Source organism: Dipodomys merriami, unplaced genomic scaffold, assembly GCF_024711535.1.
Source record: "Dipodomys merriami isolate MVZ:Mamm:240054 unplaced genomic scaffold, mDipMer1.0.p SCAF_34, whole genome shotgun sequence".
NCBI lineage: Eukaryota > Metazoa > Chordata > Mammalia > Rodentia > Heteromyidae > Dipodomys > Dipodomys merriami.
The window spans coordinates 13,270,468-13,282,647 of NW_027204937.1; the positions used below are offsets into that span (position 1 = coordinate 13,270,468).

At 39.3% G+C, this 12,180-nt stretch overlaps 1 protein-coding gene across 2 annotated transcripts in view; it reads left to right on the forward strand.

Moving 5' to 3' along the window:
* The window catches only part of LOC138803409 (zinc finger SWIM domain-containing protein 5), a 121,227-nt gene that overhangs the window by 82,689 nt on the left and 26,358 nt on the right, over nucleotides 1–12,180 (forward strand). For both annotated transcript variants that reach the window (XM_069987371.1, XM_069987372.1), the window contains exons 3-4: nucleotides 8,511–8,659; nucleotides 10,721–10,871. In XM_069987371.1, coding sequence (XP_069843472.1) covers nucleotides 8,511–8,659; nucleotides 10,721–10,871 — 300 coding nt within the window. The remainder of the gene's footprint in view (nucleotides 1–8,510; nucleotides 8,660–10,720; nucleotides 10,872–12,180) is intronic.

Sequence of the window (12,180 nt, forward strand, 5' to 3'; positions counted from 1 at the left end):
CCATCTCAAAAACTAGCAATACCATCTGGTCACTGACTCATGGCAAAATCTTGTAGCAATCCATAAAGCTTTTCTTATATTCCACATCCATTTCAAGATCTGTTAATTTTGCCTCTTAAATATATTTCACTAGGGGACTGGGAATGTGGCTTAGTGGTAGAGTGTTTGTCTAGCATGCATGAATCCCTGGGTACCTCAGTACCACATAAATAGAAAAATCTGGAAGTGGCACTGTGGCTCAAGTGGTATAATGTTAGTCTTGAGCAAAAGAAGCTCAGGGACAGGGCTGGGAAGGTGGCTCAGTGGTAGTGTGTTTGCCTTGCATGCATGAGGCCCTGAGTTCGATTCCCCAGCACCACATAAGCAGAAAAAAGCCGGAAGTGGCACTGTGGTTCAAAGTGGTAGAACGCTGCTAGCCTTGAACTGAAGAGCTAAGGGACAGGGCCCAGGCCTAGAGTTCAGGCTCCACGACCGACAAAAACAAACAAACAACAACAAAATAAAAACAAACAAAAAAGCTCAGGGACAGTGCCAAGGTCCTGAGTTCAAGCCCCAAGACTCACAAAAAAAAATTTAAGTAATATATTTCATTATTTTCTACTTCTCTCTGATTACAATAAATCAGACCATTATACTCTTTCACCTAGAAATCTCATCCTTCATACCCATGATTACTCCCCTCTGTCCCATTCTCCTTATAGCCATCTAAATAGGTTTTTCTGTAACTGTAAGTAATTTTCATATTTTTCATTTTAAATCCTTCAGTGCCCTCTTATTCCTGTTCCAGTACACTCCAAAATTTCTACAAAACCTTGAATTAGCTTTTGACTACATTTTCATATGCTATTTCCTCGCCTTTATGAAATATCTTCTTTCTTATTCATCTCCCTTATATAGTAGTATTTAATTAGGAAGTAGTTTATGATTGATACTGTTTTCATACTTTACTTTTAAAAATTATTTTATTGGGCTGGGAAGGTGGCTCAGTGGTAGAGTGCTTACCTTGCATGCATGAGGCCCTGGATTCGATCCTTCAGCACCACATAAGCAGAAAAGGCTGGAAGTGGGGGTATAGCGCAAGTGGTAGAGCACTAGCCTTGAACTAAAGAGTTCAGGGACAGCGACCGGGCCCAGAGTTCAGGCCCCATGACTGACAAAAATATATATATATTTTATTAACATACTAATTATACATTGTGAGAGTTTTCATATCTGTGTATAATGCACTTTGATCATATTTATTCTTATTACTCTTTTATTCCCTTTCTCCTTTTTTTTTCTTTTGGTTGCATTTCTAGGGTGTGAAGTCTGGGGCTTGTGCTTGGCATTCTACCACTGAGCTAACCAACATGCCTGATATCTCCCACTCCTTTTAAAGATGGTTTTTATGATTTTTTTTCTCTTTGTATCAGGACTGGGGTTTGAACTCTAGCCTTTTTACTTTAGTTATATTTTGAATAGAGTCTTGAGTTTATGCCCAGACTGGACTGGACTTGACTCCTCTTTTTACACTTCCTGAATAGATGCAATAGATGTACTTCACCACAGTCGAGCTTCTATTGGTTGAGATGGGGTCTCATGAACTTTTTGCCCAAAGCAGCTTCAAACCTTGATCATCTTGATCTCTCCCTCCTGAGCAGCTAGGGTCATAGGCATGAGACATCATATCTAACTGTTACACATACTTAAATAGGTTATATTTCCCTTTCATCTGCATGCAATATACTTTCATGATATTCTGCTGCTTTTCATCTTCCTTTTCCCTTTCCTAACACCCATTGATTGAGTTTTCCTTTTTTTGTCATGTCCTTTTATAGCTTTTGCTTTTTAGATCTAGATCACACATACGAGAAAATACATACAATGTTTGTCTTTCTGAATCAGGCTTATTTTTCTTAATATAATGAACTCCAGTTCCATTTGTCTTCAGATGGCTTAATCTCATTATTCTTTTTGGCTTAGTGATACTCCATTTTGTATATACATCACATTTTCTTTATACATTGTAACTGTTGAGCTATACCTTAGGGAAATTCCATAACTAGCTATTGTAAATCATACTTCAGTATCTCTATTTTATACTGACTTACTTCCTCTCAGCTGGCTCATGTGGTATTTTTTTTTTTAGTTTTTGAGGCCCCTCTATACTGATTTCCATAGTATCTGGGCTAATTTACATTCCCATCAACAATATCTGAGGGCTCCTTTTTTTTCCTTCATCTTCATGAATTACATGTTAGCAATTCTGACTAGAGTAGTAAGCTCAATTTTTTTTTTTTTAGTGGTACTGGGGCTTGAACCCAGGGCCTCACATTCTCACTTGGCTTTTTTCCTCAAGACTGGTACTTTACTACTTGAGCCACATCTCTGCTTCTGGCTATTTGCTAGTAATTGGAGATAAGATTCTCATGGAGGGGCTGGGAAGATGGCTCAGTGGTAGAGCGCTTGCCTTGCATGCTTGAGGCCCTGGGTTTGATTCCTCAGCACCACATAAGCAAAAAGAAAAAAGCCGGAAGTGGCGTGGCTCAAGTGGTAGAGTGCTAGCCTTGAGCTGAAGAGCTGAGGGACAGCGCCCAGGCCCAGAGTTCAGGCCCCACGACCGGACCCAAAAAAAAAAAAAGATTCTCATGGACTTGAACTTTTCTGCCCAGGCTGGCTTTGAACTGTGATCCTCACATCTCAGCCTCCTGAGTAGTTAGGGTTACAAGTGTGAGCCACCAGCACCCAACTTCAGTATTTGGATTTTCATTTCTTTTATGACTGAGGATGTTGAACATCCATTTGTACTTCTTTTACAAACCATTCAGTTTATTTGTCTATGTATTAATTGAATCATTTGTTACTTTATGAGCTAAGAGTATCACTTGCCTGGCTGGCTTTGAACTGCAATCCTTAGATCTCAGCCTTCTGAGTAGCTAGGATGACAGGTGTGAGCAACAAACATCCAGCTCTAGGTTGGCTTTTATATAGAATTTATTAAGGATTTAGTTGCAGTCTTTTATATATGGATATTTAGTTTTCCGATTACCATTAGTTGAAGTATGTTTTTGTATAATGTACATTTTTGGAGTCTTTGTTTAGGATCAAATAACTGAAGCTGCATGAACTTATTTCTGGTCCTTTATTCTGTTATATTGGTTTATGTATCTTTTGTACCAATACCATGGTGGTTTTGTTATTATGGCTCTGAAGCATAATTTTAAGTCAAGTATTGTAATACTTCCAGCATTTCTCTTTTTGCTCAGGATTGTTTGGCTATTAGGGGTCTTTTATGTTTCCATATGATCTCTTGAATTTTTTCCCCTCTATTTCTGTGAAGAAGGTCATTGGAATTTTGATGATGATGATATCAAATCTATAGATAATTAAACCATTTTCATAGCATTAATTCTTCCAGTCAATGAACAAGAGATGCTTTGCTGTTTTGTAGTACTAGGGACTTAACCAAAGGTCTCATACTTGTTAGGCCCACACTCTGAGTACCTGACCTATACCTCTAGGCCTTTCTATTTTGTTTAATTGGCAGTACTAAGGATTTTGAACACTGAGTCTTATTCTTTTTAGGCTGGAATTCTACTACTTGAACCAAGCCCCTAGTCCTGTTGGGTTTTTTTTACATACATTAGTTGTAACAAAGGAGTTTCATTGTAATATTTCCATACATTCACACAAACCCATTCTATCACTTGTCTCCTCCTTATAACAATTTCAGTAGGTTTCATTATTGTATCTTTAGATATATATATATATATATATATATATATATATATATATATATATAATACTTTGATCATATTTATCCCCCTTTGCCTTCCCTTTGCCCTCCCCCTGAACTTGTTCCATAATCTAGTCATTCTCTTTTAAGGACTAGATCCGCATATGAGAGAGAGAGCATATAATATTTTCCTTTCTTAATCTGCCTTGTTTTTTTTAACAAGATGAATGATGATCTTCACTTCCATTCATTTTCTTGCAAATGACATATCATTCTTCTTTTTGGCTGAATAATAGTCCATTGTGTATATATCCCACATTTTCTTTTTTCATCCATTGGTTAATGGGTACTTTGGCTGACACTTTGGTTCTATATTTTGGCTTGTGAATAGTGCTGCTATAAAGAAAGGTTTCTCAGGTCTCTTGACTGTATGTTGACTTGCATTTCTTCAGATAGTTTCTTTACTTTAAAACTAGAATAATATCATATTATTAAGTTGTTATGCAAGTTCCCTATTCAACAAATATTTGTTCAAGGCACTTTTGTGCATGTTACAAATATGCCAGCAAACAAATTTCTGTTCTAGTGTGTATTCTACTAGGCATATTAAAGGTGCTTAGTCTCTGACATGTAGGAAGCACTTAGTAGATAGTTGCCATTAACAAATACTTCAAATTTTTGCTTTGATACTTTTGGAATACAAAAGAAGAATAGAATATATTATTTGCCCACCTGGAGCTCATATCTAGATAATCCATGTATTTGTTCCATCTATAAATATTAACTTGCTATTATAAATTCTATTAATATTAACTCAGTATCATAATGAGTTATAAAAACAAACTTATATTCTTAAAACTCTTATAGTTTTGGAAGTGGTGCTATGGCTCAAGTGGTAGAGTGCTTACCTTGAGCTGAAGAGCTCAGGGACAGCGCTCAGGCCCAGAGTTCAAGGCCCACAACCGACCCCTCCACCCCCAAAAAAGGCAAAAAAAACCTTTTAGTTTACTTGGGAATATATGATAGGTACAAAATTGCATTGTGAGTTATAAAAATAAGTTTGTGTTCTTAAAATAGTTTCAGTTTGGGCTGGGAATGTGGCTTAGTAGTAGATTGCTTGCCTAACATTCATGAAGCCCTGGGTTTGATTACTCAGTACCACATAAACAGAAAAAGCCAGAAGTAGCATTGTGGCCCAAATGGTAGAGTGCTAGCCTTGGGCAAAATAAACTCAGAGACAGCACCCGGGGCCTGAGGTCAAACCCAGGACTGGCCAAAAACAAAAGTTTCAGTTTGATTGGGAATATATGAGAAGTACAAAATTATAGTGTAAAACAAAATGCAAACAAATTAATGAAAAAGTCCAATGAAGAGTGTCATTACAGCTAGATGCTGATTACTCACACCTATAATCCTGATTTTTTGAGAGGCTGAGATTGGGAGGATTGATGTTTGAAGCCAACCTGGGCAAAAAATTCACTCCAATTTACATAAGAATCTAGGTAGAAAAGTCAAGAGATGAATATGATGGCATGTACCTGTCATCCCAGCAACTCTAGGAGGCCTAAAGTTGGCTCAGGTGCATACCTGGGCTGGAAGTAAGACCCTGTTCTAAAAAATAACCAATGGAAGACAGAGCTCAAAGCATGGCTCAGCAGTGGAATGTTAGCCTGACAAGTACAAGGCCCTGAGTTCAAACCCAGTTGCACACACACACACACACACACACACACACAGTATTATTGCGCCTTTATTTGCTGAGCATGTAGGCATAATATTTGATAGACACACACACACACACACAGTATTATTGTGCCTTTATTTGCTGAGCATGTAGGCATAATATTTGATAGATTTTTAGCAGGTGACAATGGATATATATATATGACTGATTCAGTGAAGGGGAGAAAAAAGTCTTATCCTACCATGTAAAAAAAGAAGAACTTCAGTCTCTGCAGTATTTTAGCTACTGTATATTTAAGGTTCCCACTTCTCATTGTGGTCCTGATTCTAGAGATGAAAGAACACTAACAATAAGAATGGCTAGATTTTGGCCCCCAGATCTTTATATATATGCATATGTGAGTTCACATATATATCATAAGTATAGGATAGACAAGACTGGAATGAATGACAGAGCCAGAACACAAAGGACTTTGAATGCAAACTAAGAAACTGGGACTTGACAGTGTATTACCGAAGACTTTTGAGCAGAGAAGTTACATGATTAAAACTGTGTTTAGAATAAAACATAAAAGTAGCATATAGAGGATACCATAAACTAGATTTATATTTTTATAAGTATTTGTGGAATAAATGAATATATGACCCATCCTAATTTCCTAGAGAAAAAGTTGCACTAAAAAAAAGGTCAGCAGAAGAGCAGTCTTGTGATTTTACTTAAGTGGAACAACTGACATAGGGAGTCAAGGAAAAGATAGACTATCTGGCTAAATTCTTATTCATGTGGCACAAGCCTGTAATCCTAGCAACTTGGGAGGTAGAGATCAGAAGATCATGGTTCAGGGCCATGCTGGCATAGAAATTCAAAGACTGTCTCAGTCAGTGGCTGGTCAAGATAGTGCATGCCTGTCATCCCAGCAACAAAAGGAAGCACAAATAGAATGATTACAGTCCAAGCTGGCCTATACACAAAGTACGACCCTATCTTAAAAATAGCCATATAGCCAGGCGTGGAGGCTTACACCTGTAATCCTAACTACTCAGGAGGCTGAGATCTGAGGATCATGGTACAAAGCCAGCCTGGCAGGAAACTCTGTGAAACTTTTTTTTTTTTGTCAGTCATGGGGCCTGAATTCAGTCTGGGCGCTGTCCCTCAGCTTTTCCGCTCAAGGCCAGCTCTATACCATCTGACCCACAGCACCACTTCTGTGAAACTCTTTTATTTTTCTTTTTTTGGGTCCGGTCATGGGGCCTGAACTCTGGGCCTGGGCACTGTCCCTCAGCTCTTCAGCTCAAGGCTAGCGTTCTACCACTTGAGCCACAGCGCCACTTCCGGCTTTTTTCTTTTTGCTTATGTGGTGCTGAGGAATCGAACCCAGGGCCTCATGCATGCAAGGCAAGCACTCTACCACTGAGCCACCTTCCCAGCCCCCCTGTGAAACTCTTTATCTCCAATAAACCACTCAGAAAATTGGAAATGGTGCTATGGCTAAAGTGCTAACCTTGAGCAGAAGAGCTGAGGGACAGTGCCCAGGCCCAGAGTTCAAGCCCCACCACCGACAAAAAAAAAAAAAACAAGGCTAGAATATAGGTTAGTGGTAAAATGCTTGAGGCCCTTGGCTTGGTCCCCAGCACCAAAAAAAGAAATGACAATTTTTTTTTTTTTTTTTTTTGTCAGTTGTGGGGCTTGAACTCAAGGCCTAGGCCCTGTCCTGTCCTGGAGCTCTTTTGCTCAAGGCTAGTGCTTTGAGCCACAGCTCCACTTCCAGAAATCAGCATTTTTAGTGTTAAAGACACCAGTGGCTCATGCCTATAATTTTAGCTACTCAGGAGGCTGAGATCTGAGGATCATGATTTGAAGACTGCCGGGGCAGGAAAGTTCATGAGACTCTTATCTACAGTTAACTACCAGAAAACTGGAAGTGGCCCTGTGGTTCAAAGTGGTAGAGTGCTAGCCTTGAGCAAAAAAGTTCAAAGACAGTGCACAGGCCCTAAATTCAAGTTCCGTGGCTGACAAAAAAATAAAAAAACGATTATAACAGCATAAATAGAAGGGATGCATAGGGACAAAGCATATGCAAAAAGGAGCAAGGCTTCTAAACTCTGTCTAGAATTGCCACTCTGAAGGTATTTCCCCAAAGTCAACCATCTGGAAGCTCTAAAAACTCTGGGTTTCCCCATGACCGACTGATAAAACAAAAAACAAACAAACAAACTGGGTTTTCATAGAGGCATGATTGGTTAGATTATTGGTCATTGATCAGCTTAACCTTCAGCCCTTTTCTCTTCCACTGAAGTTAGGATATGTGGCTGAAAAGTCACATAGAGTTAGGCTAAATAGAGTTAGGCTTCTTCACTCAAACTTCTTGAGGGCTTTGGACCTGTACTTCCCAATTCAGCTGTTTCAGCATATTCATGTAACCTTGAGGCCATATTTTAGCCAGATGCCATTTTTTTTTTCTAGTGAGAGCATAAACACCATTTCCAGGCAAACTGCTGGTCGACAGAATCAGAGCCTGTAAACAAAGTGAAGCTAGTGTTGCTAGGCAGAGTCTGTGCTGGGATGGACTAGCATAGAGTACCATTGTGTATTGGTACTATGTGCTGCAGCCATCAGAGAGTCTGAATAAAGCATGATCACCATTCTCGCCTTGCCTGGATTTTTCCCCCAATATTTTGCCCTGCTATAATTGTAAGAGAACCACTATCAGTATTAAACCTGCCTTGGTGGACAGAGCCCATCCTGATGCTGTCTAGGTCTGCCTGTCAACTCATTCACATACTTAACACCTTGAAGATTCCAATGATTCTAGGATTATTTGCTGTGAAGTAAGGCTAGACCAAGTATGTATTTCACAGTATTACATGTAAATTCTCTTCTAGGCTTTTTCTTCCTTGGTAATATTCATATAACTTAGAAAATAATACAACTGTGAATGTGAAATGAGCATTAGATCTTTAGTTTCTTTAGGACCACACAGTTGACATATTAAAGCAGGACTAAATAAATACAGATAATTAAATAAAAACTTGAATTTTCTCATAAAATTTCCTTCTTGCTGTGTAGTATGTGAATGTTCATGATTCATTTCACCATGCCCATTTCTTACAGGTGCCCCTGACCCCACAGCTGGGGCCAGCATTGATGATGAGAACTGTTGGCATTTGGACGAAGAGCAGGTAAAAGAACAAGTGAAGCTCTTTCTTTCCCAGGGAGGTTACTATGGCTCTGGGAAGCAACTCAACTCAATGTTTGCCAAGGTAAGATAGCAAAAGTGTTTGGTTTGTTTGTTTGTTTTAGACTTTAAGTAAACTAGGCTCAACACATTCTACCTTCATACCTTGTACCTAGTTTTCTTTTGTATTGAAACCTAGTGGATGAGGCTGAGCAGAAACAACCTGAGCAAGCAGCAGCAGGGAGCCCTTCTATCTCACCCTGGTGATCTTCCTTCTCCAGTCACTAAATGAGCTAGCATTGCTGGAGGATTTGAACGCAAGACTGCTTAAGTAAAAGTCTAGTTTCAACAGTGTCCCCAAAAAGACGTAGAATTCTGAAACGGAAGGCACACATGAGAAGATTCTTTTCTTTTTTTCCCCATTTCCTTCCTTCCCTCTTCCTTCCCTCCATCTATCTCTCTCTTTCTTCTTCTTTCCCTTTTTTCATAACATCTTTAGAGATATATACTTCATATATCATATAATTTAACCATTTAAAGTATACAATTCTGAAGCTCTAGCTCAGTGGTAGAGTACTTGCCTAGCTAATATAAGGCCCTAGGTTTGATCCTCAGACCTTCCAGAAACAAATAAAACAATAGTTTTGGGGTATATTCACAGATATATACAACCATCATCACTGTCAACATTTTTATCACTCAGAAAAAAGCCTCATACCTTTATCTATCACAGTCTTAGAATCTGTATCCCTCTCCCTAGTCCTCAGCAATTTCTAATATACTTTTTAATCTCTGTAAGTGTTCCTGTTCTGAACTTCTATATGAATATAATTATCTATGTAGTATGTCATCTTTTTGTGGCTGGCTTCTTTTTCTTAGCCTGTTGTCTCAAGGTTCATCTGTCTTGTAGAAGGAATCAGTACATTTTTGTTATTGCTTTATGATTTGATCTCAGCCTCCTGCTTGCTAGGCAGGCACTCTACCACAGAACCATACGTTTAGTCCTTTCTTGCACTGGTTATTTTGAGATAGGGTGTCATTTCTTGTCCAGGCCAGTACATGGACACAGCATTTCTCCCATAAATCTTCCTGTTGCCAGGTGCCAGTGGTTCACGCCTATAATCCTAACTACTCAGGAGGCTAAGATCTGAGGGTCATGATTCAAAGCCAGCATAAGCAGGAAAGTCTGTGAGACTCTTATCTCTAATTAACCACCAGAAAAGCAGAAGTGGCACTGTGGCTCAAGTGGTAGAGTACTCACCTTGAGCTAAGGAGCTGGGGTACAGTGCCCAGGTCCAGAGTTCAAGTCCTATGATTGACCAAAAAAAAAAAAAAAAAAAAAAAAGCTTCCTGTCATAGCCGAAATGGCAGATATGAACTTCCATATTCCATATCTAGCTTCTTCTGTTAAGATTGAGTCTAGAAAGTTTTCTGCCTGGTCTGGCATGGAACTGCAGTTCTTCTCAGCCTCCTAAGTACCTAGGTTTACAAGCATAAATCACCATACCTAGCTTCTTTCTACTGTATTTGTGTGGGTGTATGTGTGTGTGCCTGCACGCGCATGAGCGCGTGCACAAACACACACACACACACACACACACACACACATGTGCATAAGTACTGATGTTGAACTCATGTTCAAGTCTTGAGCTTGATCTGCTTTCTTGCTTGTTACTGCACTCTACCACTTGAGCCATACTTCTAGTCCAACATCATGCTGGTTAATTGGAGATGGAGTCTCCTGGCTCCATCTTCAATTATCATCCAGGTCTCAGGCTCCTGAGTAGTTGGGATAACAGACATGAGCCACTAGCACCTGATTCCCTTTTACTTTTGTATGCTATGCCATCACCAGTCTCTCTTTTTTTTTTTTTTTTTTTTTTTGGTCGGTCATGGAGCTTGAACTCTGGGCCTGGGAGCTGTCCCTCAGCTCTTCAGCTCAAGGCAAGCGCTCTACCACTTGAGCTACAGCGCCACTTCCGGTTTTCTGGTGGTTTATTGGAGATAGGAGTCTCATGGTCTCTCCTGCCTGGGCTGGCTTTGAACCACGATCCTCAGATCTCAGCCTCCTGAGTAGCTAGGATTACAGGCGTGAGCCACCAGCGCCCGGCCAATCACCAGTCTCTTGTCCCTCCTTGCATACCAGGTTAGAGAGATGCTGCAGATGAGAGATTCCAATGGAGCCAGGATGTTGACACTTATAACCGAGCAGTTTATGGCTGACCCACGACTCACACTCTGGAGGCAGCAAGGAACAAGCATGACAGAGAAGTGCAGGCAGCTCTGGGATGAACTAGGTAAGTACCCATCTCCCAGAAGTGCTATGACCTGCCAGTTTGCTCTCTAGAACCAATATCCGTGAATATTTGCTATCAATGATTACATGGGGTTGTTATGTCTGACTAGTAGAAGATTGTAAGTTCTACAAAGGCTACTGAGAGTAACTACAAACTCATTTTTGCTGTTTCTGCAGCATTGTACTTGGATGTTGACATTAGTGTTCTGTTCCAGAGGTTAACTACATAGAAGCTTTTGCTGAAGGAAAACTTCACTTGGCTTCTGTTGAATGGCATTTGCCTAGCTTTCCAAATACTTACCAGCCTTGAGCCTGCACTTCTGTGTGACTCTTAGCCAGACCTCTTTGACAAAAGATAGTTTCCAATACTTAGGCTTTAGCCTTCCATTCTTTCTCTGTACTCCTTTATGAACTTTATTTTCAGATGTCATGGAATTAGAGTTTACTTATATGATGATCTCAACCATATCTTCTTCCATTCACTAAGTCCTTGTTCCATATTAGCAGTTTCCCATTGACCATTTTTGTTGGAAAGTCCAAAATAAATTGGAGCTTTCTATAAAATGGATTCTCATGAGTATGGCATAGGTACTAACATTCTTTACCAAACTGATTTTCCAGCTATCATTTTCCTTTCATTTCCTGTATTTAGTCACCAGCTCCATTTGATACCTTGACTTTTAAAATGAAATTTAATGTCCATTTTCACTTTTTATTTCCATATTCACTACTCTGATTATTTGCCCTACAACTTTTAGATTTGATTAGAACTGTGGCTTCTGAATGGCCTCTCTAGGTTCTTAAGGTAGCCTCTTTGGTCATAATTTATCTTTTTTTATTCCTCTGCTTCATGGCCAGTTTTGTAATGCTAATACTTAGTTCCTCTCCCTTTTTCCAGAATCTTCCATACCCTAAATTCACCATCCATAGTCATGGTACTATTTGGGGGTTATACTGAAAAGATTACAACATAATATTCTAAAAGTTCTACTACAGTTCCTTCATACTTCTGGTATTCCAAGAACAAAACTTCCCATTCATAGAAAAGATTACAAGAAAATACTGCAGCTTGGGATTTTAGTGAGTTTTCCTGGACTGATACATGTGTTTTTTATAGGCTGAAAATTTAAGAGTGTGGCTTCATGACACTTTGAGATTGTACCTGGTTACTTGGGGGCTGGTAAGCCTGGGTTTTTGGTTTGAAGGGGAAGTTTTTTGATATGATCTGAAGCACTCATGGGTTTGGAGTTTTTACTACTAATGAATAGGTATATTAATTACATGCTAAACTCTTTTTAAAAGATATACTC